Below are 27,824 nucleotides of genomic sequence, written 5' to 3' on the forward strand. Positions count from 1 at the left end.
TATAAGGGAGCAGAAGACGCATGGGAACCCATGCAGAAGCATCTTACATCACAGATCTGTCCAGCTGTCTACTTGGAATACACTGTCAAGAATGAGTGTGCCTACTATGCTCAAGTCCTCAACCAAGGAATAGCTCCATGCTAAATCTCCTAGATAAAATATAACCAGTACCATCATTCCTAATTGGATAATAAATAAAATGTCTTTGAAGGTGAAAAGTTACGTGGCTCTTTAGCTTTTCTTCGAGATCTATTTTGGATTCTCCTCCTTTAAGCCCCAAAGAAAGTTATATTGAGTTTTTTATTGGTGATTCTATGTATATGTGTTTATAACATTAAAGTGTGATGAGTGGATTTTACATATTAAAAGTTTATAGCATCTTTTCAGGAAAGATTATATACTATACAAGCTATTCAAGTGATACAAAACCAGTTTTCAGTGTCTTTTCAACTGAGAAGAATCCTATTCAGCACGCTTCTCCTCCTGAGGTGGCTCATACTGAGCAAGCTTTGCTTTCAGATTTTTATTTTCTTCTACAGTAGCTTCATATTTCTCTTTCATTTCTGCCAATTCTAGGCGAAGCAGCTCTATTTCTGGGCTTTCCGGGGTAGCAGCTCCTAAGTGATGCTTTAAAAAATCCAGAGCACTGGTGGGCTTCTCTGGCTCTTCATATAAGGCTACCAACACTTTCGTCAGCGTGTCCAGCACCCCCGACTTCTCCAAGTACCTCCGGAACTGCTCACGCTTCGAGCCGGGCGGCTTTGTAATGGGCCATAGTGACAGCCACAGCGGCGTAGCTGGCGCCAGAGACACGGGCTGGCCTGGGGGTGATCTTTAACAGGAGAGGGGTACCATCCATAGATAAAACAGTTCTGGTTCTGGGCCCTTCTAGAGGCCAATTTGGGCCAGCTAGGTCCAGGCTTCTCCATATACCTGAGAGGCCCAGAATAAACCCCTCTCCTCTTTGCTATTCAGTGTCACACCTCCTCCAACAAGGCCACATCCCCTAATCCTTCCCAAACATTTCCACCAACTGGGGATTGTATTCAAAATAATGAGCTTATGGGGGCCGTTCTCATTCACACCACCACAGAAATGAAAGAAGTCAATCCAGGTACAAGCCTGAGAAGGAACCGCAGCCCACACCAGGTTCAATGGTTGTCATCAGCGCTCCCCTCCGTGGCACACGCCCACAAGGGAGTTTTCACAGCCCCGGGACAACTGCATGTTCCATTTACTCAGCAACTGGTTCCAAATCCGTCAGCCCGCGTCCTCCCCAGCAGGGAGTCCCCTGTGCAACCGCAGAGCTGTGCAGTGGTGTGCACTGTCTTAGTGAGGCTGGGCTGTATTTTGCCTTCTGACTTTCTCTATCTCTGCAGTGTTGGGGACAAACTAGACCCAGGTGCTTCTGCATGCCAGGCGTAAATTCCACCACTGAGCTACATTTCCAGTTCTGTCTTCTGAGACACACTTGTTTGTGGCTCCTACTTTTTCTTGAGACTCAGTCCCATGCACCCCAGGGAGCCTCCTTATGTAGTCAGTGCTGTCCTTAAACTTCTTGATAGTTCTGCTTCTTCCAACTCCCAAGTGCTGGGGAGCCTGAGTCTCTACACCCAGCTTTCCTGCCCTCCCCTTTCTCTTCCTCCTTTTTTTTTTCTTTTTTGAGACAGGGTTTCTCTGTAGCTTTGGAGCCTGTCCTAGAACTAGCTCTTGTAGACCAGGCTGGTCTCGAACTCACAGAGATCCGCCTGCCTCTGCCTCCTGAGTGCTGGCATTAAAGGCGTGCACCACCACCGCCCGGCTTTTCCTGCCCTTCTTTTGGCTTTCGTCTTAGTGATGAATAAGCATTCACTAGTCCATCTCACTACTACCCCTTTGCAAGTAGCTTTCTCCAGCTTGTTCTTTTCTTTGTAGCTCGGCTGGCCTGGAACTTGCTATACAGACCAGGCTGGACTCTATTTCAGATATCTGCCTGCTTTCTGAGTACTGGGATTAAAGGTATGTGTCATCATGCCTGACTTTAAGATTTGTTTTGTGTGTGTGTGTGTCTATGAGTATTTTGCCTGCATATATGCATGTGTGCCACATGTGTGCCTGGTGCTCCTGGAAGCTAGAAGAGGGCACTGGATCACCTAGAACCGGAATTACAGCTACCCTGCAAGGGTTAGGAATCAAATCTAGGTCCTCTGAGAGAGCAGAAAGTGTTCCTAATAGCTGAGCCATCTCTCCTCCTGTTTGTCTTTTGATTTTAAGGTTTGAAGAACATTGTGTGTGTGTGTGTGTGTGTGTGTGTGTGTTAATGGTGGTGTTTGAAATTTTCTGAAGGCTTCTATTTCCTCGTTTTCTCTGGCATTCTGAAACAGAAGGAACTGCAGTGGTTTGGTGCGATCCTCAGACTCTTCTCCCCGTAAAAAGGTGTCTCCACTCATCTATCCAGCTCTGTGGTGGTTTGATTGAGAATGCCCCCCCCCCCGAGGCTTATTATGTATTTGCATGCTTAGTCCCCAGCTGATGAACTATGTGGATGATGAAGGACTGGGAGGTGTGGTCTTATGAAATAGGTGTGTCACTGGGGGGTGGGCTTTGAGGTTCAAAAGCCCACACCAGGCTCAGTCTCTTCCTCTTTCTGCCTGCTGCCTGTGGACCAGGATGTAAAGCTCTCAGCTACTGCTCCAGCACCATGCCTGTCTGCTCCCCACCATCATAATAGACCAACTCTCTGAAACTGTAAGCAGTACCAGAATTAAATGCTTCCTCTCATTGGTTGCCTGGGTTACGGTGTCTCTTCCCAGCAACAGAGTGGTAATGAAGACAGTCTCCAACATCCCAACCCAGTGTCACACTTTACCCCTCAGCCCCCCAGCCAGAGGCTTACTGATTCTTCATGTGTCACACATGACTGGTGGCCAGTGATTAAAGTGCTGATCATTTCTTTTTTTTCTCTTTAAATAGGGTTTCATGTAGCCCAGAGAGGCCTGGGACTTCCTAGGTAGTCCTGATGGTTACTCTTAGCTCTCAACTTGACAAAATCTGGATTAACTAAAACCCAACAAAACAGCTGGCAAAACAGTAAAGGATTTTTCTTGATTGAATTATTTGAAGTGGAAAACCTACCCCAAGCCCAGACCACCCACATCTGGGCCACACCTCCTGGGGGCAGCCCACATAAGCAGATGTGGAAGAACAAAGATTCACTTTGCCTGCTTGTCCTCACTCTCACAGGCAGGTTCATCTACCCTGCTCCTGAGCCATCCCTTCGCTGGTGCTGGAACCTGTTTCCTCGGGGTTCCAATATGGACTGAAAATAGACAGCTGTCTAGGACGTCCCTGAGACTCTAGCGCCGATATCTCATGGACTGAACAACTACCGGATCCTTGGCCACTGTTGGGACGACTCCAGTGGTTCTAAACCTTCCCAATGCAGTTCTATACAGTTCTATACCCTTCTATACAGTTCCTCATGTTGTGGTGACCCCAACCATGAAAGTAATTTTGCTGTTATGAATCATATTGTAAACATCTGTGTTTTCTTTAAATTTATTCATTTAGTATACAATATATGCCTTCAGGCCAGAAGAGGGCACCCAACCTCATTACAGATGGTTGTGAGCCACCATGTGGTTGCTGGGAATTGAACTCAGGACCTTTTGGAATAGCAGGCAGTGCTCTTAACCTCTGAGCCATCTCTCCAGCCCAACATCTGTGTTTTTTGATGGTCTTAGGCAACCCCTGTGAAACGGTCTTTTGACCCTCGAAAGTGTCTTAACCCACAGGTGAGAACCAATGGACTACCAGGATCACAGCCCATGCCACTCTAATAACTTCCATATACATACATACATACATACATATATTCATTCCATCAGTTTTGTTCCTTTAGAGAACCCAATACAGTAGCCAAGGACGACTCTGATCCACTGTTTTTGTTACTGTTGCTGTTCTCATACATGGCCTTACCATACAGTCCTAGCAAGCCTGGAACTCACTATGTCTCAGCCAGACTGGCCCCTGCTTCTTAAATGCTGGGATTAAAGGTGTGCCACTATAGCCAGACTGATCCATCCTCTTTAAAAAAATATTTTAAATAAGTAAATAAATACACAATTTTTAGATGGTGTTTGTGTGCACACGTGGCACAGTGCGTGTACAAAGGACAACTTTGGGAGGTGTGCTTTCCTGCCAGATCAAAGTAGGTGTCAGCTCTGGGGCAGGAGCTTTTACCTGCGGAGTCGTCCAGGCGCTGGGGTCACAGGTGCAAACCAATACACCAGGCCCTCACCCCTGTTAAGACATTTTGTATGGAGGTCAGACAACAAGCTGAGTCAGTTTCCCCCTCTACCACATGGGGTTCAGAGATCTAACCCAGGTCCTCAGGCTTGGCAGCAAGCCCCTTACCTGCTGAGCCACCTTGCTGGTGGTTTTATCAAGGGACAGAGTCTGGCTATTTCTAATGATGGCGTGAAACCCAAGAACCTTGCGCACAGTGTGATGGTATAAAGGTGTGCTGTCACACTGGCCAGTGAGAAGCATGACTCGGCTAAGGTTCTAGTACCTTCGAGTGTCAGAGAAAGGGGATATGCAGTCACATGAGCTGCTTGTGGTCCTGGCCTTGCCTCTGTGCCGTAAGACTGCTTAGCCTGGCAGGAAAGACCTCCACCCAGCCTGACATGCCCTGGTTAGAACATTCTCTAAAATACAGAGGATGATGACACACGCCAATCTCTTAGCCGGAGGCCCTTCCAGTGCTCAGATACATCTCTTCTGAATCAGACCAAGTGAGAGCTCAGCAAGGGTCTCTGCTAAACCATGGAGGTGGTCCCCTGCCAGTCAGACACAAGACACCACTGCTGTCAGCTTTGGTCACTGGAATGCCAGGAGATTCTGATGGCACAGCAGAAAAATAGAGGTCGAGCCTTTGGGAAAATAGATAGTGAGCCGGGGACCTGAGGCACAGTTCATGAAACCTCCTTTTCCTCTGAAGGACCTTGTCAAGTGCAAGAAACCAAGCGAAAGAAGTCCAGACCTACTCATGTGAAGAGGTAGAGCTTTATTGAAATATAAACATTCAAGAACATGTAAGACAGAAAATAACCACAACACATACGGACACTTGCTGTGGGAGGACATCTGAGGTATTTACTCACGGCCTAGGCTACCATGTGCTATCACATTTTTTTTTTCTGGTTAGAATACATACAAGACATGAAAAGGGGGATGCTGTCCTGCCACGTGACTTTCAGGACTATGCCTGCAGGGGAAGCTCCACTTGGGCCAGAGCCCTAATGCTGGGCACACATGGGCACCCAGTTCTTGCATTTTCTGGCTAGGAGCCTGCTGCTGGCTTGAGGGAAGTGAGGGGCATAGAGAGGGACAGGTGGACAGCTGCCTGGGGAAAGAGAAAGGAGATCTGATGACCAGAAAGACCTGCATTGTCCTTGTTTCCCCTGGATAGGAAGGGTCTATCCTTCATGACTAAATCCTGAGACACACTGGCCAAATAGCCTTCTCACAGCACCAGAACCCAGACGTCCTCTGCCCAACCCTGCATGTGCCTGGTGGGTAAGGCTTCCGAGGCCAGAAGAGGGTCAGCTCCCAGTATAAGAGCCATGTGTGTGCTACTGAGTATGTGTGTCCTGGGCAGGGACAGGAGCCAGAAGTCAGCAGTGTGGCGCTTGCCAGGTTGAGGTATATTTGTGCATGAGCTTTTGCTTTCCTTTCTTGCCCTAGACAGGACTGCTGGGCCATGGGGTAGTCTCACTGCCACGACCTGAGTAGTCCCAGTGGGTGATGCCTTATGTCACAGGGTAGAGCATACTGGGATGAGAGTGGAGCTCTGGTGAAGACCAACCTTTCTCTACCACAGTGGCCTATTCCAGCTACACGCTAAGAGGAGACAGAGCTCTCAGTTCTGGGGCTCAGCCTTAAGCAGGGCCCACAGCCATTTCCTATGTCCTAAGGCGAGGGCTCCAAGGGCAGAAAGAAACCCTGCCCTACTCTGTCAGCTGGGGTAAGGGCAGAGAGAACCAGTGTGGTTTCAGGATCCACCAGCAAGCATGGGTCCCTCCACCCCATCCTCCTGCTGTGGCGATCCCTGAGTCACCCCACCTGTCCACCTCCTGGTCAGAGCATGGGCAGGTTGGAGGGAGGCTGGCTGCATCGCACCCGGCTGGGGTGATCTGCTTTCATTTCTTTGGTGCTACAACAGCAACAACAATAAAAATTAAAAAATTAAAGTCAGCAAAACATATATAAAAAAGATTACAGAGATGCAAATACTTCCTGAAGAATCAAATATCAACAATTACAAATTTGAGGTATTTCTGTGAGCCTGACATCAGCATGTCTGGGGCTGGTAGGGCTGAAATGGCCCCAAGAGACGACAGAAGGGGCCAGAGACAAGTGGTATCTTGGGAGAGCTGGCCAACATGGGCAGGCAGGGAGCTGAGGTTTAGGGATTAAAAGGAGTCTTGTCAGGTAGGTCCCAGGGCCTGGGCACCATGAGCTCTTCCTCCTTTTCATGTGCAGAGGCCCTGAACCTGAAGCTTGCCCTCACAGGTTTTTTTTCTTAGAACAACTAAGGGAATATTCCAGGGCCCTGAGGACTGAAGTTAAGACTTGGATTGAGAGATTCATGCCCAAAGAATCAAGCAATAAGCAAGGAGGACTGGGAAGGCCCACCCCATCCCATGCTCAAAAGATTAGAGCAAGGAAGACAATCTCCTGCTCCTAAAGCCCCAAATGGGACTTAAATACTGGGGGATTGGGCAGACTAAGAGACTGGTGATCCTGGGGTGAAGGCAGAAGGCAGCAGAAGGAAAATAAATTAAGGGGAAGGGAAATGAAAAGCCTCCAGCCCCATGTCGCCTTACAGATTGTCGATACACTGCTCTGGGATGGGGAGTGGTTGGGAACCCTGGGGAAGCTGGATGCTCAAATACCCCATCCACTTCTCCAGGACAATCCCTGATTGGACAACGCTGCTCTGTCCTGCCCCTGCCCCCCGCCCCCCCCTCCCCAAGTCTCTCCTTGTCCCCAGAGTACAGCAGAACCTGAATGGAGCCTGAGCAGATGAACACTTCCAAATTCAACATCTGGCCAGATGGTATCTGATGTGGGCTCCACGAGATGAGGTAAATTCTGTGCATCAATCTCCCTTACTCTCTGCAGGAGAGTAGGAAATGGGTGCTGGGTGCTGCTCATCAGAGGGACCAGCTGGTGGAGGGCTCTGCACTGGGGGTGCCCCGGGATGAGGTAGGACTTGGTGAGCAGTGAGAGCTGGTGCTGCTGCTGCTGGTGCCGCTGCCAATGCTCTGGGGAGCAGAGCCTGCAATGAGGTGGACCACTGGTTTCTGGGCAAATAGCACACCTGGGGTGGGAGAAGAAGCAGTATGGGCTCAGTTCAATTAAACAAAGCAGGACTGTTGGCCTAGCCCTGTGTGCTCCATTCTCCTACCATGTTCCAGCTGTCAGTGGAAGCCCAGACAACTGTCCTGCCATCAAAAGGTCATACGCTGCTGAAGGACAGGCATGTAACCAGTGTCTTTGCTAGAATGACATAAATGTTCTGAGCCTGATGCACCTCTGCTGTTGGAGACATCATAAGGGTTTAGAGAAAGGAACACAAGTACAGCCCAGAAAAGATTTTGGTGGAAAGTGTGCGTCTAGATTCCTTGAAAAAGAAAAAGCAGCAAACTGAAGAGATGGTGACCAGGTAACCAGAGACAAAGCAACATGAGAGGCTATGCCACTGGGGCTAGTGGTTTAGGCAGCAGTAGAGTAAGGGGCTAAGGAGGTGGGTGGGGCCTTGAACAGCTATGGGAACCCATTTGGAGGCCCTCAAAGTTTTTTTTTAAATATTTATTTATTCATTATGTATACAGTATTCTATCTGTGTGTATGCCTGCAGGCCAGAAGAGGGCACCAGACCTCATTACAGATGGTTGTTAGCCACTATGTGGTTGCTGGGAATTGAACTCAGGACCTTTGGAAGAGCAGGCAATGCTCTTAACCACTGAGCCATCTCTCCAGCCCCGGCCTGAAAGTTTTAAGCAGAAGGGCACCAAGACATTTGGAACTCAGGATGCTCTCTGGAAGGTCAGAGAATGAGGATGCTCAAGTCCTAGGAACCCTGCAGAGGAGTTGGCCTAGCAGTAGCAAGCACAGGCGTGAGAAGCAGCATGCAGAAGGGAGCTAATGGAGGATGGTAGCCTTAAGTCTCAGAACCACCTGAGGTTCTTGGACACCACATCCCGACTGAGAAAGCTTGGGGCAGACAGGGTCAAGACAGGTGAGAGGTCCATTTTGTCAGAGTATTGGGAGCCTCAACTCCTGACTTTCTCTGAGAGTTATAGGAAAATGACAAGAGGATATTGAGATCTAGCCATAACTCCCAGTTCCTGTTTTCTTCAGGACTCAAACTAGGCCCAGATGTCCCAAGACACATCATGAATGAGCACAGGGTACCAGGACAACACAAGAGACTGGCAAGCCACAGTGGCATGGCTGTTTCTAAGAACCCATTCTTTCCTGGCTGCATTCTGATGCTGTGGCAGGTGGCCAGGGGCTATTCCTAGGGAAATAGTCTGATTAGAATGCAAGGTTTTACTGGTCTGCACATGGATGCTCTCACCAGGCAGCCAACATACCCCATGACCTGGTAAAAACAGGCAGATTGCACCCAGCTTGAGCTTGCACCCAAGTCTGTCCCTAAACAAATGGAATAGCCAGGAATTCAGGTTGGGTCTGTTGCCTATGTGAACTCTATGTTGACTTTGAAAGATTGCTAGTTACAGATGCAAGCCCAACCACTTACTACAAAAATACTACAGGCAGCCAGGCGGTGATGGTGCACACCTTTAATCCCAGCACTCGGGAGGCAGAGGCAGGTGGATCTCTGTGAGTTTGAGGCCAGCCTGGTCTACAAGAGCTAGTTCCAGGATAGGCCCCAAAGCAACACAGAAAAACCCTGTCTCAAAAACAAAGGGGGCAATTAGGTTAGGAAGATACAACTGAAAACAGCAAGGCCGCCTCTGCAGCACTCAGGGTCACTGCGGGTAGTCTGGCCTTGAACTCATGATGTGACTGCCTCAGTCATCTGAGTGCTGGAGCCGCAGATATACGCTACTACGCCTAGCTAGCTACATGAGTGTCATAGTCCTTAGTTTATTTAAGACAGGGGATGAGGTTGGAGTGATAGATCAGCAATTAAGAGCAGTGGCTGCTCTCCCTGAGGACTTGGGTTGGATCCACATAGTGTACAGACTCATGCAGATGGATGGAACACTCATGCACAAAAAATAATAAAATACTTTTTATTTATTTATTTTTTATTTTTTAACGATTTATTTATTTATTATGTATACGGTGTTCTGTCTGTCTGTATGCTTGCTGGCCAGAAGAGGGCACCAGATCTCATTATAAACAGTTGTGAGCCACCGTGTGGTTGCTGGGAATTGAACTCAGGACCTCTGGAAGAACAGTCAGTGCTCTTAACCTCTGAGCCATCTCTCCAGCCCATAAAATACTTTTTAAAAGAAGATATGGATCTGGGCATGGTGGTGCAAGCTTTTAATCCTAGCACTCAGGAGGCAGAAGCAGGAGGATCTGAGTTTAAGGTCAGCCTCATCTACAGAGTAAGTTCCAGGGACAGTCAGAGCTACACAGAGAAACCCTGTCTCACTGCTCCCTCACCTCAAAACTCATACAACAAAACAAAACAAAACAAAACAAAAACAAAAAAACAAAAACAACAAAAAACCAAAGACCATTAATGAGTCAGGGAAAGGAGTCTTGCTCTCTGGAAGACTGCATGGTAAATGGTGACCTAGCTCATAATGTATTCTGAAAAGTGTGTATAGGGTTGTTGACAAATAAACCCTCATGCTAAATGACATCTTCAACAAGCCAGCCACTGACTGGAGGGTTCCCATCACTGTTGAAGAAGACTGGTCGTCTTATTAATCTACGCACCTATAGTCCAGGACCTCTGCATCTCAGGACAACTCCATTCCTCACACACACACACACACACACACACACACACACACACACACACACACCCCACAGCACGTGCCCCAAGGTATCTGAGAGAGCAAGACAGGGCAAGCTGGGAAGCTGCACTGTGACTGGCAGCTAGCATGGGTCTCCCCACAGCTCCAGGGCCTACCTGTATAGGTGGTGCCATCAATATCCACAGACATATTGATGCTTCCAATGCTGCTTGTGGTCAGGTTCAGTGCTGCAGCCGAAGCCTCTGCTCTGTCTTCTGTGGAATCAGAGACAGTAGACCTGGTCAAGCTTCCTGCTGTCCTCTGGTGCTGCTTAGTCAAGCTGGTCTGTGTTCTAAGACTCACTAGTAGTTCTGTCTCAACTACCTCTCATCATAGGTCTGGCAGCAGAACCAGACTCACTAGCTTGCTGCCAAGTTACTCCTGGACTCTTAGAGTGAAGGAAGACCAGGCCAATGCTAACTGGGTTCCCACTATACATCAGCTCCGGAAATTAGCCCTGGCCTCCTCCTACCCCTGATCCATCTGAACTGTAAGGATCTCTGGAGAAGGATCTTTTGCCTCCAGCACCTCGCCTTCCCTGCCCTCTGGGGCAGCTGGCACACAGGACTTCTGCCTGGCTCTGACCTTTGCCTTCCCTCTACAGAGTCAAGCATTCTTCCACGTGAGTTGCCTTTTTCCACTGGTCTCTAAATGGTCCCTTCTTCCAATCATACAGGAGGGCTGCCTGGGAATCTCAATGGCTTCTTTCACACCTGCCTCTCTTCCCAGCATACAACTGCCCATGTTTGCTGACAGAGAGCCACAGCAACAAGGGCATAGAAAGGGGCTTGAATGGGAGAGCCGGGAGAAAAACGAGGGAAATGGAATGTGTATTTTAGGAAAAAAGGTGGAAAATTAGAAAAATGAAGAGGGGAAAAGGGATAATGTCAAACGTACTGCTAAACTTGTATTGTCTACTTCTGTTCTTATTCTGAGGTCACTGGTGTCTCTGCTATTTCTCAGGAAGGACAGACCTGACCGCAGCCTACATCGGGTAAAGTGGATGGGATGGACGCAAACGCTGTAATTTAGACAGAGCAAGAGGCTAGGAAGGGTGGGGGAAGCACAGCATCTGTCTCCTCTGTGAATAATCACTTTCCTTTTTGTTAGAGTACAAGAACTTCACTGCCGGAAGCAACTTCTGACCTAGAAAACATCAGGATGGTGAGATCTCGGTGGGCACGGAAGCTCCAGTGGCTCTCTTCTGGCCTCCAGAGTCTTCTAAGGCAGTGAGGTAATGGAAGGATGACTGGAGAGGACGTTTCCTAGGCCAGGAGGTCAGGACGTACTACAGCCACCCAGCCTCAGGGCCTTGAGTGGAGCTGGGGTGTGGCAGGCATTATGAAAGACGGAGTTACACACTGATGCTTACCCCTGCCGTTGATTCTGATCTTCATGGGGAGCTGCCGTGCCATGCTGAAGAGGTTGCGCTGGAAGGCCTGCTGCACCAGGCGCTGCTCCTCCTCCGACAACCTTGATGTCTTCTTCTCAGGGGGCTCCCCTGATTCTAGACGCTCCCGTAGGTGCTCCAGTGTGCCTGTCCGGTTGCCAGCCTGCTGGCCTGCCAAAGTCCCAGGCACAGCCAGGCGATTTGGCACAGGCACTGTTGTCACTGGGACTCCATCACCTGAGAAGGAAACAGAGCTAGACTGAATCCACAGGGACTTACCCTCTACCTCAATGCCCCTCCTGGACAAAGGGAAAGTGGGCTCCCTTTCTCCATCCCTTCCCTCCTCCAAAGGCCCTGCTCACCTTTCCTGAGAGTAGATGCTGGGGATATCCGAGGGCTACTGGCACTGGTACCACTGCTGGAGCCAAGTCCAAGGATGGAGAATCGGATCTTGGGAGGCGACAGAAGGGCAGGGGTCCCAGCAGTGGCAGCACTAGCAGCAGCAGCAGCAGCGGCAGCAGCAGCAGCAGCAGCAGTGGCAGGAGAATAGCCAAAGAGGGAGGAGCTATAGCTGGGCCTCCGACCTTCCCGACGATTGCCATCAATGGCAGCCTGTAGTTCAGCTGGGGAGCTCAAGGCTTTCTTCTCACACTCATAGGCATATAGATACTTCATGTACCTGCAGAGGGAGGAAGAATAATATAAAACACAGTACCAGAGACGATCCAGTGTAAGTTGATGTGTCTTTGGAAGCAGCCTTGATCAGGCAAGAGCTAGAGTGTGGCATGTACAGCAGAAATAAAAAGAAAGTCTGGGCTCACTGGACACATTCCTTCAGGCTTCTCTAGTGCTACTCAGATATACACACTGCTTGAATCTGAAGCATCAGTCATAAAAGGAACCTTAAGGCCTTAGCTACAATCTTTTCCACTGGCTTCTATACCTTTGGAATGCCTTTAAGGAGCAAATCTTCCCACTGGATGGGACCCAGGAGGGCTGCCCTTCTTTGCATGTTTCATCTGTCCCAAGGATCCATTCTTTCCCCCATACACTAACATTCTAATTACAGCTATTTCTGCTAGAATAGTCCTGATGGATAAAGCCTTTCTTTCTTTTTACATTTACTTATTTTGTGTGCATGTGTGTGCATACATTATGGGCATGAGCACATGCATGTCTTGGTGCTGGTATGGAGGCCAGAGAACAACTTGCAGGAGTCCTCTTCTTCTACAATGAGGATTGGGCTCTAGGTACTGAACACAGGTAGGGAGGTATGGCAGCAAGCAGCTACCTGCTGAGCTTTCTTTCTGGCCCCCAAACCTTACGATCTTCCTTCCTTCCTTCCTTCCTCCCTTCCCTCCCTCCCTCCTCTCTCTCTCTTCTGAGACAGGGTTTCTCTGTGTAACAGCCCTAGCTTTCCTGGAACCCACTCTGTACACTAGGCTGGCCTCAAACTCAGAGATCCATCTGCCTCTGCCTCCTGAGTGCTGAGATTAAAGGTGTGTGTCATCACTGCTGCCTGGTCCTTACCATCTTTCAATAAAGGCCAGGGCATGATACCTGACCGATATGTCAACTGTTCTTTCACAGAGCAGCTAGAACATTCTAGAAGAATATTTTCCATTTTGGCTTTCGTTCTAAATGGCTACTCTTGGATTTACTGTTTCTGTCAATCCTTGTAACTAGTCAATCATTAACAAAACAGGTCAGCGACCAAATGAGGCTGGACTGACCCGAGGCTGAATATAGGGTAGACAAAGTGGACAAAGTATAGAATGTAGGGACAGAAGCCCAAGTCTGAATTTCAGGTCTACTGGCCCAGTATGGCACTGGCTAAATTGATTAGCACAGGGTTGTTTTTATAATCTACAAAATGAGATTGGATTTATTTGCCAGGGCTGATTGTAAGGTTTAAATCACACAGAATAATAAAATACTGACATACAATAATCATGGTGAGGACATCTTTTCAGGTCTGAGGGATTCACCTCAAAGGCTCCTCACTGTTTCAGGAATCTGAGTCCTTTCTTCCCTTCCTCAACTCAGGCCTAAACATCCTAATATGTGCTCCGTTTCCTTCTCAGCTGCGGCTACTCACTGGGTCCTGAGAGTGAAGGCAGCACTGGTGATGGACGTGGGCAGGTTCAGGCCTTTGGTGATCTCCCTCCAGATTTTCTTGTTGATTATCTCCACCAAGCCCCCCTTCTCTGTGACCAGTTTATATAGCATATACAGGTCCAGGATCTGCTTGGCCATTATGGGAATCCGGTTGATAGGAGTGCCTGTGATTGTCCAACAAGACAGAGGGCTGTGTTAGTCATGCTGAGCAAGAAGGCATCAAATCTGTACACACCATTAGTAGGCAGCACACAAAGCTTGTGACTCTCAGAAGTGTGCTCTGACTCTAACACCCTAGACATGACAGCAATTAGACTCAGTGCCAGTTCTGTCCAAAATAAGTAGGACAGGCCTAACTTGGGGGTTGGTGTGTGTGTGTGTGTGTGTGTGTGTGTGTGTGTGTGTGGTCTGAAACAAGTTCCTTAGCCTTTCTGATCTAGATGAATTTAGAGGGTGTTTTGTTTGTTGTCAGAAGTACAATCTCAGATGATTTCTAATAGTTTGGCAACTTACATTCCTGGAGCCTTTGGAGTCAGTTTCTGCTCAGGCCCTGCCGGCCATCCACCTGCTTACATTCTTGTTAGTACTGAGAACAGTTAAGAAAACATGCTCCTATGCAGACTGCCTGCCTTCTCTCCTGAGACAGGATGGAGAAACATGTTTTCTTTTTCTCTTATGACTAGACAAGTCAAAGTAGATACTGGACATAAAGGTCTCTCAGGGAATAAAAAGCCACTCAACAATTCTTTTCCCACTCAGTAATCACTCCACCTCCTCCCTGGCCTCTGAAAGAGGGAGGGTCAGAGCAGCTTCCGCCCACTGGCCCAGAGGGGAAGTGAGAGGGAGCCAGGGACTTGATTAGGAAACCTGGCACTAGGCAGGAAGGGCTACTAATGAGCACCAGGGGACAGGAGTGAGGGAGGGGCCCAGGTCCTTTCACAGAAGGCTGGGATGCTCGTCAGGAGGCGTGATGGATGACTGTCATTTGGCAGCCTCGGGATTAATGATCTGGAGGTCAGAGGGGAGAATTCCACAGGGAAGGGTCAGCATCCGGGGCAGCGAATGAGACTTGTTGCCTTTTGATGGCTAACTCCTCTTACTGTACATGGACTGCTGCTCCTGCCCCACCCCTTCCCTGCCCCCACCTTACTGAGTTGCCTTATAGTGGCAAAGCAGCATGAACAGAGGCTGCTCTTTTCCAGTGCTGATACTTTATCCCTCAGCTGAACATCAGTCTCACCAGGAATAACATTTTGGGGAGCAGGGTCTAGCAAAGTTGACCAGGCTGGCTTCAAGGTAAAACCTCCTGCCTCAGTCTCCCAAGTGCTGACCTTCTGAGATGGGACAACATGGCCCACTCATCAGCTGTTTTAGATAATCCAAACAGGAGAATGGAATAAGGGCTTCCTGCCCCACCCTAAAAAATACCTTATGTGGGAGTTGAAAAGGTGGTTCAGCAGCTAAGCATTGGCTGTTCTTCCAGATGCCCTGGGTTTGATTCCCAACATCTACATGGAGGCTCACAGCCATCTATAATTCTAGTCCCAGAGGATCTGATGCCCTCTTTTGGCCTCTGTTAGAACTGCATGCACATGATACACTGAAACATACAGCAAAACACCTACACACATAAAATAATGAAATATATGGGTATGTTGGCACAGGTCTATAATCTTAGCACCTAGGAGGGAAAAGGGGGTGGATCTCTGTGATCTGTTGAGTTCAAGGCCAGCATGGTCTGCAAAGAGAGTTCCAGTCCATTCAGGGTTACATGGTAAGACTGTCTCAAAATAAATAAAAATTTAAAAAATTATCTGTATTTGTCTATGTGGAGGCCAAAAGATATTTTGTGTATCATCCTCAGGAATGCCTCTACCAGGTCTCCATTTCTGATGAGAAACCAGCTATGGGGATTATCCTGGTAGGACCAGAGCTCTTTTGTGTGAATGGGGCGACCGCTGGGCTTCAAGACCTTTGTCTTAACCAGAGAGCTGTTTTCTGACACGTTTGGGAAAGGTCATGAAGCTATGTTTAAAAATGTGTAGGTAAGGGCTGGAGAAATGGTTAAGCCGTTTAGGGCCAGGCTCACAACCAAGAATGCACAGGTAACCCAAGGAAAATGACATATGCCTTTAATTCCAAGTACTGAGAAGCCTGTGATAAGAGAATCTCAAGTTCAAGGCTAGTCTCTGCTACAAAGACTACTGATCACTGTCTTTAAATATATAAATAAAAAGACAAAGGAAACCCAAACAAATTAATACAGAAAATATCAAATTCCTGACCTACCCCCCAAATTCTCACAGTTCCAGGTGGAGCACTGTGCTGCTCCCAAGAGCAAATCCATTCCTGCCACAAAGACAAAATGCCTGAGATGGTAGAGTTGTGCAGGTCAGGGTTGGTACCGTCTTCTCTTGGAGGCCTACCCTCCAGAAACTTCCAAGATATCTTCATGTGAACGACTTGTCACTTCAAACTAAGAGACATGCACACTGACCTCACCTTCACCTCCTTAACCTGGCTCCCTTGTCCCCTTCTCTGCCCTTTCCTGCCCAGCACTTCTGCAGTCCTTACAAGTTAGGCAGGGACTTCCGCATCAGTCCCGGCTGTGCTCATCACCCACTTTCAGGTTGCTGGGAGAGCCCATTGCCTCTTTCTCCGAGGTACCTCTCACAAGTATCTTTCCTTTTTGGCCTGGGTCACCAATCTGGGCCAGGTCATTGGCTCGCCCGCGGCAGCCTGGATTCACACCTATGACCGCACGCTGTGACCAGATCATCTCTACTCTTATTAGGTATTTCACTTGCTTATTTTAAAAAATGATTTATTTATTCTTATTTTATGTACACTGGTATTTTGCCTGCATGTGAGGGTATCAGATGCCCTGGAACTGGAATTACAGACAATTGTGAGCTGCCATGTGGGTGCTGGGAACTGAACCCAGGTTCTCTGGAAGAGTAGCCAGTGCTCTTAACTGCTGAACCATCTCTCTGGCCCCTCACTTGCTCATTTAAAAGCCTACAAAGTCTCATGGCTTATCCACCTCACAGGACTAGGTCATATGATCCATATTCACCAATGCTCCACAAAAAATTGTCTATTTTCAGCAAACCCCAGTCACTGCTCTCGCTCCAGTCACCTGAGTCTTCTCAAGTCACCCTCAAGTCAAGCCCACTGTTGCCTCTACTACCCTCCTCCAGTCTGACATGACTTAGCTCAGCTCAAGTCTCCATGCTGTCTGTTCTTCAGCATCCACTGCACCAAGCGAGAACTTTCTCAAGATTTTAAAAAATGATTTATTTTTATGTGCATTAAGTGTTTTGCTTGTGTGTATTTCTGTGTGAGGGAATCTTATTCACTGAAACTGAAGTTACAGACAGCTGTGAGCTACCTTGTGGGTGCTGGGAATTGAACCCGGGTCCTCTGGAAGAGCAGTTAGTGCCATCTCTCCAGCCCTGGAAGAACTTTCTAACTCCTCCAGGTCTCACAGATTCTTTCCCTCTCCTGATTTCTGTGATACTCTTAAAATTCAGCAACTGCTTTCATTGTTTCATCTGTTCAAATGGTTTCTCAGGACTATTAAATCTGTAAAAGCAGGAACTATTTTTCCTTCATGCTCTAATATTATTGTAGCAAAATCTGCATATTAGGCAGACTAAACAATAATGTTTCTTTCTGGGAGTGATGGAATACATGGCTGTAATTCCAGCACTTGGGAGGTAGAAGCAGGAGGATCCAGAGTTCATTTTCTACTACGTAAGCCATCCTGGGACAACATGAGACACACTCAATGAGATTCATCACTAGACCCATTTGAATGTCTAACGGTAACAGGCCTGAACAGGCTGTCCCCCTCTCAGGTCCTGCCCTGGATCATTTGGATCGCAGTCATCATTCGAGAGCCTGGGGAATAGAAGTTCAGAATGAGCAAGGTCTTTGCTCTGGCTCCCGGTTACAAAGACTAGCAGGAGAAGAATACATGCAGAGGTAGGACGCTGGCAAGGCAAAGCAACTGTGAGTCCATCAGTGGGAGGAGTGGGGAGGGAAAGTGCAGAGAGAAGATGGCTGGGTATGGAATACATGGGTCATCTGTAGCTGAGCACTTAACCAGCATAGCAGGGTTTACTATCTAGAAATGCACTGTTCTTCAGAAGGCCAGTGGAGAGCTAAATACATTTTAGATCACCGTATCTGAACAACCTTATTTTCTTCTGGATCATTTTAACATTAATACAACTTCCAAAGAAATGGTCATCATTCATCTAGAGACAGGTGTGCAAGATGAAAGTGCCAGGCTATTTATCCTGTTCTCTCTTTCTTTCCCCTTTCCTCCCCCTCTTTGTTGTTGTTGGTTTGAGACTGAGTTTCTCTGTGTATCCCTGGTTGTCCTGGAACTTGCTCTGTAAACCAGGTTGGCCTCAACTCAAGGAGATCCACCTGCTTCTGCTGGGATTAAAGGTGTGTGTCACCACCTCCTGGTTTATCTTGTTTTCTGACTGAAAGTGAGTGTAGATACTAGCCATGACAGACTCTATTGTAGTTCATAATATCTGCAAGCAGTTTTTCAGGAAGGATTTTCATGTTCATTTGAAGTAGTCACTAGGCAAGGCACTGGCCACTGGAAGTCTATGAAGATAACACTATTGCAGAATGATTAGGTATTGCTGGGAACTGCTTAGGGAAGAAAACAGACCTGAGAACGTAAGAAGGCCAGAGCAGTATTTGAAGTCAAAGCTATACCTTCACCAGGAACTTCACCCAGCTCCCCTGCTGGGGGAGTAGACACCCCTGGTAAACATCTCACACCAAAGACTGCAGCTATGTGCAGAGAAAGCCACGGTTCTGCTTTCCTTCACTCCATCAACTCCTATTCCAGAGGAGGCTGCTGGTAGAGTCCACAAGAGGACTGGTACTGTCTGTCTGGTTTGAGGCTAACCCTCTGTTAGAGTGTTAACATGGCTCCCAGGGCAGGATGGCTCCTGAGCACTCTCAGAAACAGTGTGCTTTTCTCACATCATCCAGATAAACCAGACACAAAAGCCTGCCTAGCCTTGGATTTTTCCTGGCAAATAGGAGAACCAACTGGAGTCCTCAGGCTGGTTTCTTAGCAGTTTGCTTTGCACTGAGTGGATCTGGAAGCCTTTTTTTCCCTTGTTCAAAAGGAGATGCTACTATGAAAACAGAGGGAGGTCTGATAAGGGACTGGGTCAAAACCAGGTGTGTGTGTACATAGGAGACAGCAGATGCAGGCCACAATTTCATCTATAAAGTTGTCTTGGTTAAGGTTTCTACTGCTGTGATGAACACCATGACCAAAAGCAACTTGGGAAGGAAAAGGTTTATTTGGCTTACATAATCCTAAACCACAGTTCACTGAGGGAAGCCAAGGCAGGAACTCAACCCTGGTAGGAACCTGGAGACAGAAGCTGACCAGGGGCTGGAGAAGAACTGCTTACTGTGTTGCTCAGCCTACTTTCTTATAGAATCCAGGACCACCAGCCCAGGGGTGTCCTCACCCACAGCGGGCTGGGCTCTCTTCCATTACTCACTAATGAGAAAATGCCCTACAGGTTTGCTTATAGCCAATCTTATGGAGGTATATTCTCAATTAAGGCTCTCTCCTCTCTGGAGACTCTAGTTTGTGTCAAGCTAACATTAACTTGCAGGACAGAAATGAAGAATGTCGTTTAGATGATGTTCAGTTTTAAAGGCTTAAGAATGCATGGGTCAAAAATTTAAATAAAAATTGGTACTTGTGAGTATTACTTAAAGTGGAGGCTTGGTTTTAGAAGCCTGCCTGAGTTAGGGACTAATGCTGCCAAATGACCTTGAAATGGTTAATTAGGACTCTTCTCTTTTGAAAGACTACTATGAGACTTAAGATCTGGTCTAGGAAGTTCATGTCCACAAGCAATGGCTGCTTCCCCAGAGTTCTGGAGAGGGGAAAAGGGTCTCTGGCTGCTCTCTAGGCTGTTAGATCCTTTTCTATACCAACAGAGTCTTTGCTTGAGAGGGGTATGCAAAGAGCTGCAGAAGAGACAAACACCCATGGAAAAGAAGTCTGTGGGTGGCTGTGTTGGCCCTGCAGGAGACCATCCCTACTCTAGTGGGGGAGGGGGTGCCTGGGGGCACTTGACAAGGAAGCCTGCAGACTGTCAGTCACTGCTATCAAAGCAAGAGCTAGGATTGAGGGTAATTAATCATGCTCACTCTGACAGGAATCCAGGGCCTTATCTGTACCCCAAGAAATGCCACTGGTCTCTAGTTCCCTCCTCAATAAAGGAGACTGACAGTTGCAACAAAGAGGGCCCTTATCAGATTTCAGCCAGGGAGCCTAAGGCAGCCCCAGGGACGGATGTAAAAGGCTTTTATGAGGGCTAGGGACCCAAGCAAAGCCTTTGAGACTCCTGGGGCTTTAACCCTTGTTGGTGGGAATGCTGCTGGACACAAGTACTAATAGGCTAGAGCTGTCATCAGGAGCTTCCAGTGTAGAAATGGCTGGGCAGAAGCTGCTCTCTGGCCTGGCACCCTCTGTATCACTTGGGTGATACAGACATACTAGAGTAGAGGAAAGGCAATAGAGACAGCTGCCTCTGGCTCTAGACACAAAGATGGGAGTCTAGGAGAATGCTGAGAGGAAGGCCCTTTCTTCCATCACAGAGAATGGCCTGTTCCAAGGAAGACCAGCAACAATCTGAGCAGAGAGACTCAAAGGGTGCTTTCCTGCCTACTGGTCAGGGGTGAGGGCCCAGGACCCAGGGTGTGGCCCTGCCAGCGATCCTTGTCTGCTTTTTTCCTGGCTTCGAAAAGGTCATTAATCACGCCCATAGCCTGACTGTCAAGACAGCCAACCAGGGTGTATAGAGGAGTTAAAATCCATGTAAGACCGGGAATGTGTACAGGCAGGCAGGCAAGCAAGCTGGCATCCCCGCCATTCCTCTGTATATTAATCCTTGGCCTGCTCCTCAGGAACAAGAAGGAAAATAACTGGTGATTTCTTCCTCTGATCAGTTTATGAAGACCATATCTCCCAATAGGAGTTTGGGTAGCAGTGCCCAGCAGTCTGCAGCAGTCTGTGCCATGTTGTTCCACAAGGAAAGGCAAAAGCAAGGACGTGCCAATATCCATTATTAGAATGACCAATATACTCAGCCCTCTGCCTCCAAATGCACACAGCAATGATCTGTAACTTACACATGGTGTAGTATGCTAATCTGAGTAGACAAAGGAGTTTTCACAAGCATCCATGGAATTAACCCTCAGGTCAGAACATGAAACATTTCCACTTCCCCTCAAAACCCTTTCTTCCTAATAACATCCATTCGCCCTCCCATCAGTGCTGGTGGGGTCCATCATTCTGATGTGCATTTTCTTGAACTTTATATAAATGGAATCATACATAGTAAAACCGCTTGTGTCTAGCTTTTGTTCCACATTAAGTCTGTTAGAATCATCCTGGGTATGCCAGCAGTAGTTCATTCTTATGGTTGTGTGGTATTACTCACATTTACACTTCCTTCAGAAAGGAGTAAGATTCTGGCTGCTCTACAACCCAGGAAGCTAATTTCAAGCGAGCCCTTTCTGACTACTCCAGCTTGGGCTTGCTTTAGGTGACACTACATTCTGCTGTGGTTAATAATAAAGTCACAGTTAGAACCATTCCACCTCTTACTTTATAGCAGAGTGCGAGCTCAGCATTCACAAATCCCTGAGGTCAAAGGTTAACAAAGAGTTTGAAGGAGGTAGGCTGTAGTCCTCCTATTTGTTTGTTAGTGGATCACATCTTGCCAAAGTTCAGAGGAGAGGGATAGTAGCCACGCTAGGACATATACAGCTATCTGCTTCTTCTGCCACCTATGCCAACCTCAAGTGGGCCAAAACCTCAGCTCAGGCTTTCCTTAGGCCAACTTCTAAAACGCTGACTTATATTACAACAGAGGGGACAGAGTACTCTAAATAACTGAATTTTGCCATACGCTAATTCACCAAGGCAAGATTTTGAAGGGGAAAGAAGGTGAATTTAATAAAAGTGAGGAATTCAAATTAATTGTACCACTGAAAAACCAAACCCCTTTTCCCATTATTATGGATGGCTGAGGAGGTATATGGTATTAAATGACAATTAGAGATGGGAGGAAGAAAAACAGTGCACTTAGCAACAGCAGCTGGATCACTTGGGGGAGAGAAAAGGCTCAAATTCAAAGACTAACCCTGAGAGTATCACAGATTTGTATTTCAGGCTCTCACTTGTGAGACAAAGCTTCCAAACCCACTGCATCTGACAGACAACATCTGAGTTTATTAGAAAGGGTGTCCAGGGCACAGAGCATTGACAGCAAGACACCAGAGCACAGAGAAACCACCCCCACCAAAAGGCAAAGCAATATAAGTCAGGAACATTTCCTTGCCTGATGGATAGATAAGCACACAACAGAAGGAAAAACACTCAAATTGCACTCTGAGGCAGACCAAGCTCTTTTCCCACAGTAAATTCTTTGTATATGCACATCAAAAACAGATCTAACAATCCACTGGGGAAAAACCAAGGCCAGTATGTAGCTGTGACAGAACTGGCGTGAGGGCAGATCTCTGAGTGAGGTCTTGACAAAAGATGTCTTCCTTGTGATCATGCAGTTGCTTATCCTGACATGTCGAGAGTGGGAGTGGGGATGTAGAGACAGATAGGATAACTAGCTAGAGGGTATTCTGGGAGTTTCTTCTGAGCCCACTCCCTCATCCTGCCTCAGCAAAAAGCAGACTGCTGACCTGTCACACCTGTCCTTCCAAGAGACACGACTGACCTGGGGATGAGACTTCCCCTTGCACACAACATTCTATTCTGTGTTAAGCAAATCCTCTACTAGACAGTGGCCAGTGAAGTGGTGGGTACCCTCTGCTACAGGAGGCACAAGGTTTGCCCGAGTCCCTACAAGTAAGTCATGGGGTTGCTGGTGTTTAGGGACGAGTCTCTTAAGCACTGGCCTAGGACTTAGGAGACCAAATGCTAAGTCTGCTCTCCAGATTTGGGTAAGTCACAGTTTAACTTCTGCTCTTTCTATCCCACAGAGATAAAGCTCTTGGTGGCAAAGTATCACATACTAGACTGAAAATATTCTGCAAAGTGTACAGGATAATATTAAAAATAACTGTAAAATCACTCCACCACTACCACCACGGCCACCAGAGCTCACACTTTTGTTTTTCCTCTCAGGAAAGAGTTTTTTCTTTCTCAGTGAAGTGAAAATGGAACTACCTATACATGCCTTTGCTCATCAGACTTACAAATTACTCCTCCCCTTGGGCAGTGGAAAACTAAATGGGCATTGTATAAGAGAATGAGAGCTCAGAAACAATCCACAGTGAGTTAAATTGGCAGGCAATTTTATTTACTGTTTGGCTTTATTTTTGGCAACACACACCTTGGTATATATATGTAGAAGAAAAGGACACTGGAGCTCTGACATCTAAGCATCATTCTGAGAACAATGTTCTGCTTCGAAAAGAGACTCTTAATGCAACAAAATGTGTGTAATTCAACTTAGCTTCAGCCCACAAAAGAAGAAGTGTTATTTGGCAAAAGGGAAGAAAGAGCTGTCTTAGAGAACCTGGGGTCTCTTCATAGCAGTGTTTTCTAGACAGCTGCTGACAGAGCTCCTCATCTTCTTTCTCCCGAAGGGAGCTCAGCAGAGCAATCCTGGAAGTAGAACACAAGCTTCCACACTGACTAAGTGAACATTTGACATCTTACAGATAAGGAAAGTATGGCCAAAGAGAAGACTTTGCTTAAGATCCTGGAGAAGGGTGAATGTTTGCCTGGCTTTTGCACAATCCACAGCCTTTTCCGTCTCCAAGGGCCTCATTTCCTTAGGCCAGCAGGAGCTCAGCCCACTGTGATTTTAGGCTCCTCTCCTGACAGACTGACCCTATTGGGAGGGGAGGGGCCACCAGGGTGCAAGTAACTGAGCTGGGTCTAGAAACTAAAGGCCAAAGGCTGAAAGGCCCATCTGTTGCAGTCAATTCACCCAAATGTGTTAACAGGCGGGAGACAGCACAAAGCAGCAGTTACAACCTGTGCCCCTTCCCACATGATGGCTGTTTTTATCACCTGCAGCTGCAGTCATTTGGGGCAGCCTGCTGTGTGCTGCCTCCCTCAGAGCCCTGTCTACTTCCTCTGAGGTGCTTGCTATAAGGAAGCTGCCCAGCCCAGCTCCTAACCCAGGGGAGCATGACCAGGACTTTAAAATTCAGGTTTATACAATAGGTCTGGTGGAATCGATTGCTGCTGAGATCCCAGCTCAGGAGACCTACACTTTGAACACCCTACATATTCCACTCTGAAGAGTGATAAGTAAGAACAGACAACACGCTTCTTACCACTAAAGGTGCAACCTGCTCCCCAGCTCATGGGAACCCCACTCATCCTAGACTAGCAGTTAACAGTGTTCCAGAAAGGAGGAACTGAGTCGGTCTCAGAGCCTGTCTCTGTGCTCCAGTGTGGTGTGGGCTCCTGGAGCTCATTTCATACTCTCAAGCAGGAGGTAAGTGGGGAGCTTGAGACACACTGCCTGACAAAAGCTGACCCTAAAATGAGGAAAGATGATTTTCATGGAGTTTTCCCCCCTGCAGAGAAAACTTTCTACTTACTCTTTCCAATCATATGGCAGTAGCTCTTTCTAGAGAGCAATTTCCCCCCAAAGGCCGTTTACAATATCTAGAGGCATTTCTTTGAGATAGGATTTCTTGTAGCCCAGGCTGGCTTCCAATATACCATGTAGCTGAGGCTGGCCTTGACTACTTCCACCCCTGCAAGTGGAGCAATTATAGGTATTTACCCCACATCTGGCTTCTAGAGACATTTCTATATCACGACTGAGCATTGATATTGAAATTTACTAGGAAGAGGCCAAGGATACTGCTAATATTCTTCAGTGTACAACAAGTGTACTTCCACAAAAAAGGATAATCCAGTCCCTAAAGTCAACAGCTGCTAAGGCAAAGAAAATCTGCACTAGAGTTAACAACAAGCAAAAGACTGAGTTATCTTTACTCTTTTGGTGATACCAGCAAATGGTGAAATATCTAGCAAAAGTGCTGAAGACAGGCCCAAAGAGCTCTAGACCGACATCATCCACAGCTGCCATCACACAAACACATGCTGGATGACTAGCTGGCGGCCCTCTGGACATCAAGGCCATGAAGACTGCATCCTACTACTAACCTAAACTACAGTACTGCTATGGAAATGAAGCAGATCTACACCAAGCTTCAGGCATCTCAGTCAGCTGAGTCAGGAGAACCAACAAGATGCTCAGACAGCAAACATCCTAAGCACCACCTGCCTGATTCCAGAGATAGAGGTAGGACAAAGTGACTGTCCCCCAGGAGCCACAAGTATGAAGGAAACTTGAAGAAGTAAACAATTACCAATCTTACCCATGACTAGGCTGATCTAGCTTACACTTTCTTTTTTTTAAAAACCCTTCTGGGAAGAGAGAAAGACAATGAAGTAGAAACTAAAGCAGTGGAGCTCCACTGCTGATTCAAATCTATATTGCTATGGCAGCCCCTCTGAGACAGGATCAGCTCCTGCCTTTGCACCAGCTGGGCTTGTGGAGCTTGTAAATAATTAAAAGGTAATTGGAAGGCGAGGCCAAAGTATTAAGTGGATTTCTCTCTCTTAGGGCACTGGGAGTTTCCCTGCTGCCACTCACATCATCATTCAGGACTATATTTTTGTTTTCTACTCACACATACCAACCAGCTCCAGATAACTGTTGGAGGGGTAAACTAATTAGGGCTGCGAATACTGCTCTGATAGGCTTGGAGATAGAGGAACAAAGCCTCTAACCTTTTTTTCTTTTTCTTTTTTTTTTGGTTTTTCGAGACAGGGTTTCTCTGCAGCTTTTTTTTTTTTTAGAGCCTGTCCTGGAACTAGCTCTTGTAGACCAGGCTGGCCTCGAACTCACAGAGATCCGCCTGCCTCTGCCTCCCGAGTGCTGGGATTAAAGGCGTGCGCCACCACCGCCCGGCTTCTTCCTACTGTCTTTTAAAGCAAACCAGTAGTGAGCACTCACTACACTGAAGGCATAGGCTTAGAAAAAGGAGTAAAAAGGGAGAAGCAGGGGAGAGAGGGGGGGAAGAGAAGGGAAAGAGAAGTAAGGAAAAGAAGTGGGGAGAGGGAGAGAAAATGAGCTGTGTATTCAGTAATATTTAGCTGCCATCAAAGCTCAACCTAGAACAAAGAAAAAAAATCATTCCCAGATCTTACTAAAGTTGCTAACATATCTTAAGGAATGTGATCAGACTTAGGAGGTTTCTAGTGAAGGGGCTGATAGTGGCTATATCTTGAGGGTGATGAACGTGGAGCTACATAAATTGTTAAGGGTCCAGAGTGGCTGAAGTCGTGGCCATGCTTCCTGAGACCTGACCTAGCTGGTGAACCCATTGCTGTGACAGGATATAAAGCCAGGAAGTTGAGTCATTGGGCTCAAGAGTCAGTCACAACCTGGTCCAGAGTGGAGCCAGCTATAGGGGGTAGTGTGGAGAGAGGAGGACAAAGAACTGAGAAGTGGATATAACTGGATGTCTACGTACTCAGCAGTTAACTTGCAGGAATATCCCAACTATGTCAAAGAGATCCAATAGGTAATGTTGGCCCTTCCTTTTCATAGAACATTTCACACCCTCCAGTACAACCAGAAAGGTCTCTATGCTTTCACTTACCTTTCTCAGTCTACGTGGGACTAACTACGCCAACAGTACATGCCACATGCTTACCTAAATGAAACCTGAGGCAGCTATAAGGCTACAATAAAAACATATTTAAATTTGATATGTCTCCAGAGACTAGTTAATTGGAAGGGAGACAAAAATAAGGCAGGGCCAAATCTATCTTTTGCTAAGGTCCTCTCTGCTCCCTTCAATCTGGCTGTCAATTATTTAAATAACCCTTGGACAAGGCGGAGTGAAGGAGGACAGACAGCAGTAGCACAGCAGCCACTCTGCAAGCACTTAGTCGGGACAATGTGAGGCAACACACTTACCCCTCTTCTGCATAAAGACAAAGAGGTCATCCAGAAATTCTTTCCTTTCAGGGTCACCGTCCAGTTCATACAGCTGCAGGCCAGACCCCAAGAGAAAACCACAATGAAACATCCCATCTCACTGCAGGTGTCACCCCAGAGCTCCTACAGACATCTGAGTAACTACAGATGTGACTCATCTGCCACTCACATCTCTGTGTTTAGGGGAAAGACACAGCCCACTGCAGAACTGCTTCTATCTTTATCACAAAGACATTACAGACCTTGGCAAAATCTCGAGAGATCTCTCTTCCCCGGCCTCCATCAGCATCATCGCTCCAGGCCAAAGCACCATTCTGAAGGGGACAAAACACAAAATTGAGAGGGGAATGGGAATCATGAGCGAAAGAGCAAGACCATCATTCAGGGAAAGATGACCACCCTCAGCATCCCTAACCTCCTGCTCACTAGAAAAGCCTATTCAGGACCCTCTACTATCTTTTCATGAATTTCCTGTTTTGCTTTTGAAGATGGCTTCAAAATATGGTTGGTGGGTGGGTTTCAAAAGAACCATTCTCCCTTCATTGGCAAAGATGGATGTTGCTCATGCTTGAAAATGCCAAGAAAAACACAAAAGCCCACAGTCCCAAGAATCCCCATCCCAGCTGACTTTCTACAAACTGCCATTTTGAGACACATTCACTGAGCAGTGAGCGGGAAGAGGCTCAGCTCAGTTCCCAACACTGCACTGAAGTGAAGGGCCAAGTGAGTGGGGCAAACTTTAGTCTCTCAACCCAGCCTACCACCAAAAACAATGCCTGAGTGACTGAAGGCCACCACAGCCTGAGACTATGCCTGAGGTGCAGATTAGGCACAAAAGGCAATTTTCATTAGGAAATTAAAAAACAAAACAAACAAACAAAACCCAAGCTTTGGTTAGATCAAAGCAATGTTATTCAGTGGAGTGGGAGGGAAGGGGAAGGAGCCTGTGTTTATGTTCTTCATTCAGCGGGCGCCTCTTTACTTCTTCTATAGGAAACCCACCCGTCACCAGGTTGCATTAAGAACCCCGGAAGCTGTCTCTCTCTGCTGCTAGTTCAGAATTTCACAGTCTTTTGAAATTATGTCATCTCCATCAGAAGGAACATTCCTTGATAGAAAATCGATCTTACTATTTTCTTTGTACCTCAGCACAATACCACACAGCCTGGAAGTAATCAATTTGTTCTTTGAACTAAAAATCTC

The 27,824-nt window shown here is 47.2% G+C and overlaps 1 protein-coding gene and 1 pseudogene across 1 annotated transcript in view; both read right to left on the reverse strand.

The window, feature by feature from the left end:
• Nucleotides 1-349: 349 nt before the first annotated feature.
• Nucleotides 350-775, reverse strand: LOC119810665 (annotated as a pseudogene).
• A 6,252-nt stretch (nt 776-7,027) lies between these two features.
• The window catches only part of Arid3b (AT-rich interaction domain 3B), a 45,714-nt gene continuing 24,917 nt past the window's right edge, over nt 7,028-27,824 (reverse strand). Inside the window, exons 3-9 of the mRNA XM_038322640.1 lie at nt 26,864-26,935; nt 26,601-26,673; nt 13,538-13,721; nt 11,802-12,118; nt 11,422-11,676; nt 10,166-10,264; nt 7,028-7,366 (exon numbers count right to left, since the gene is read on the reverse strand). Coding sequence (XP_038178568.1) covers nt 7,200-7,366; nt 10,166-10,264; nt 11,422-11,676; nt 11,802-12,118; nt 13,538-13,721; nt 26,601-26,673; nt 26,864-26,935 — 1,167 coding nt within the window. The 3' untranslated portion in view covers nt 7,028-7,199. The remainder of the gene's footprint in view (nt 7,367-10,165; nt 10,265-11,421; nt 11,677-11,801; nt 12,119-13,537; nt 13,722-26,600; nt 26,674-26,863; nt 26,936-27,824) is intronic.

This window comes from Arvicola amphibius, chromosome 3 (assembly GCF_903992535.2).
Source record: "Arvicola amphibius chromosome 3, mArvAmp1.2, whole genome shotgun sequence".
In the NCBI taxonomy this organism is placed as follows: domain Eukaryota; kingdom Metazoa; phylum Chordata; class Mammalia; order Rodentia; family Cricetidae; genus Arvicola; species Arvicola amphibius.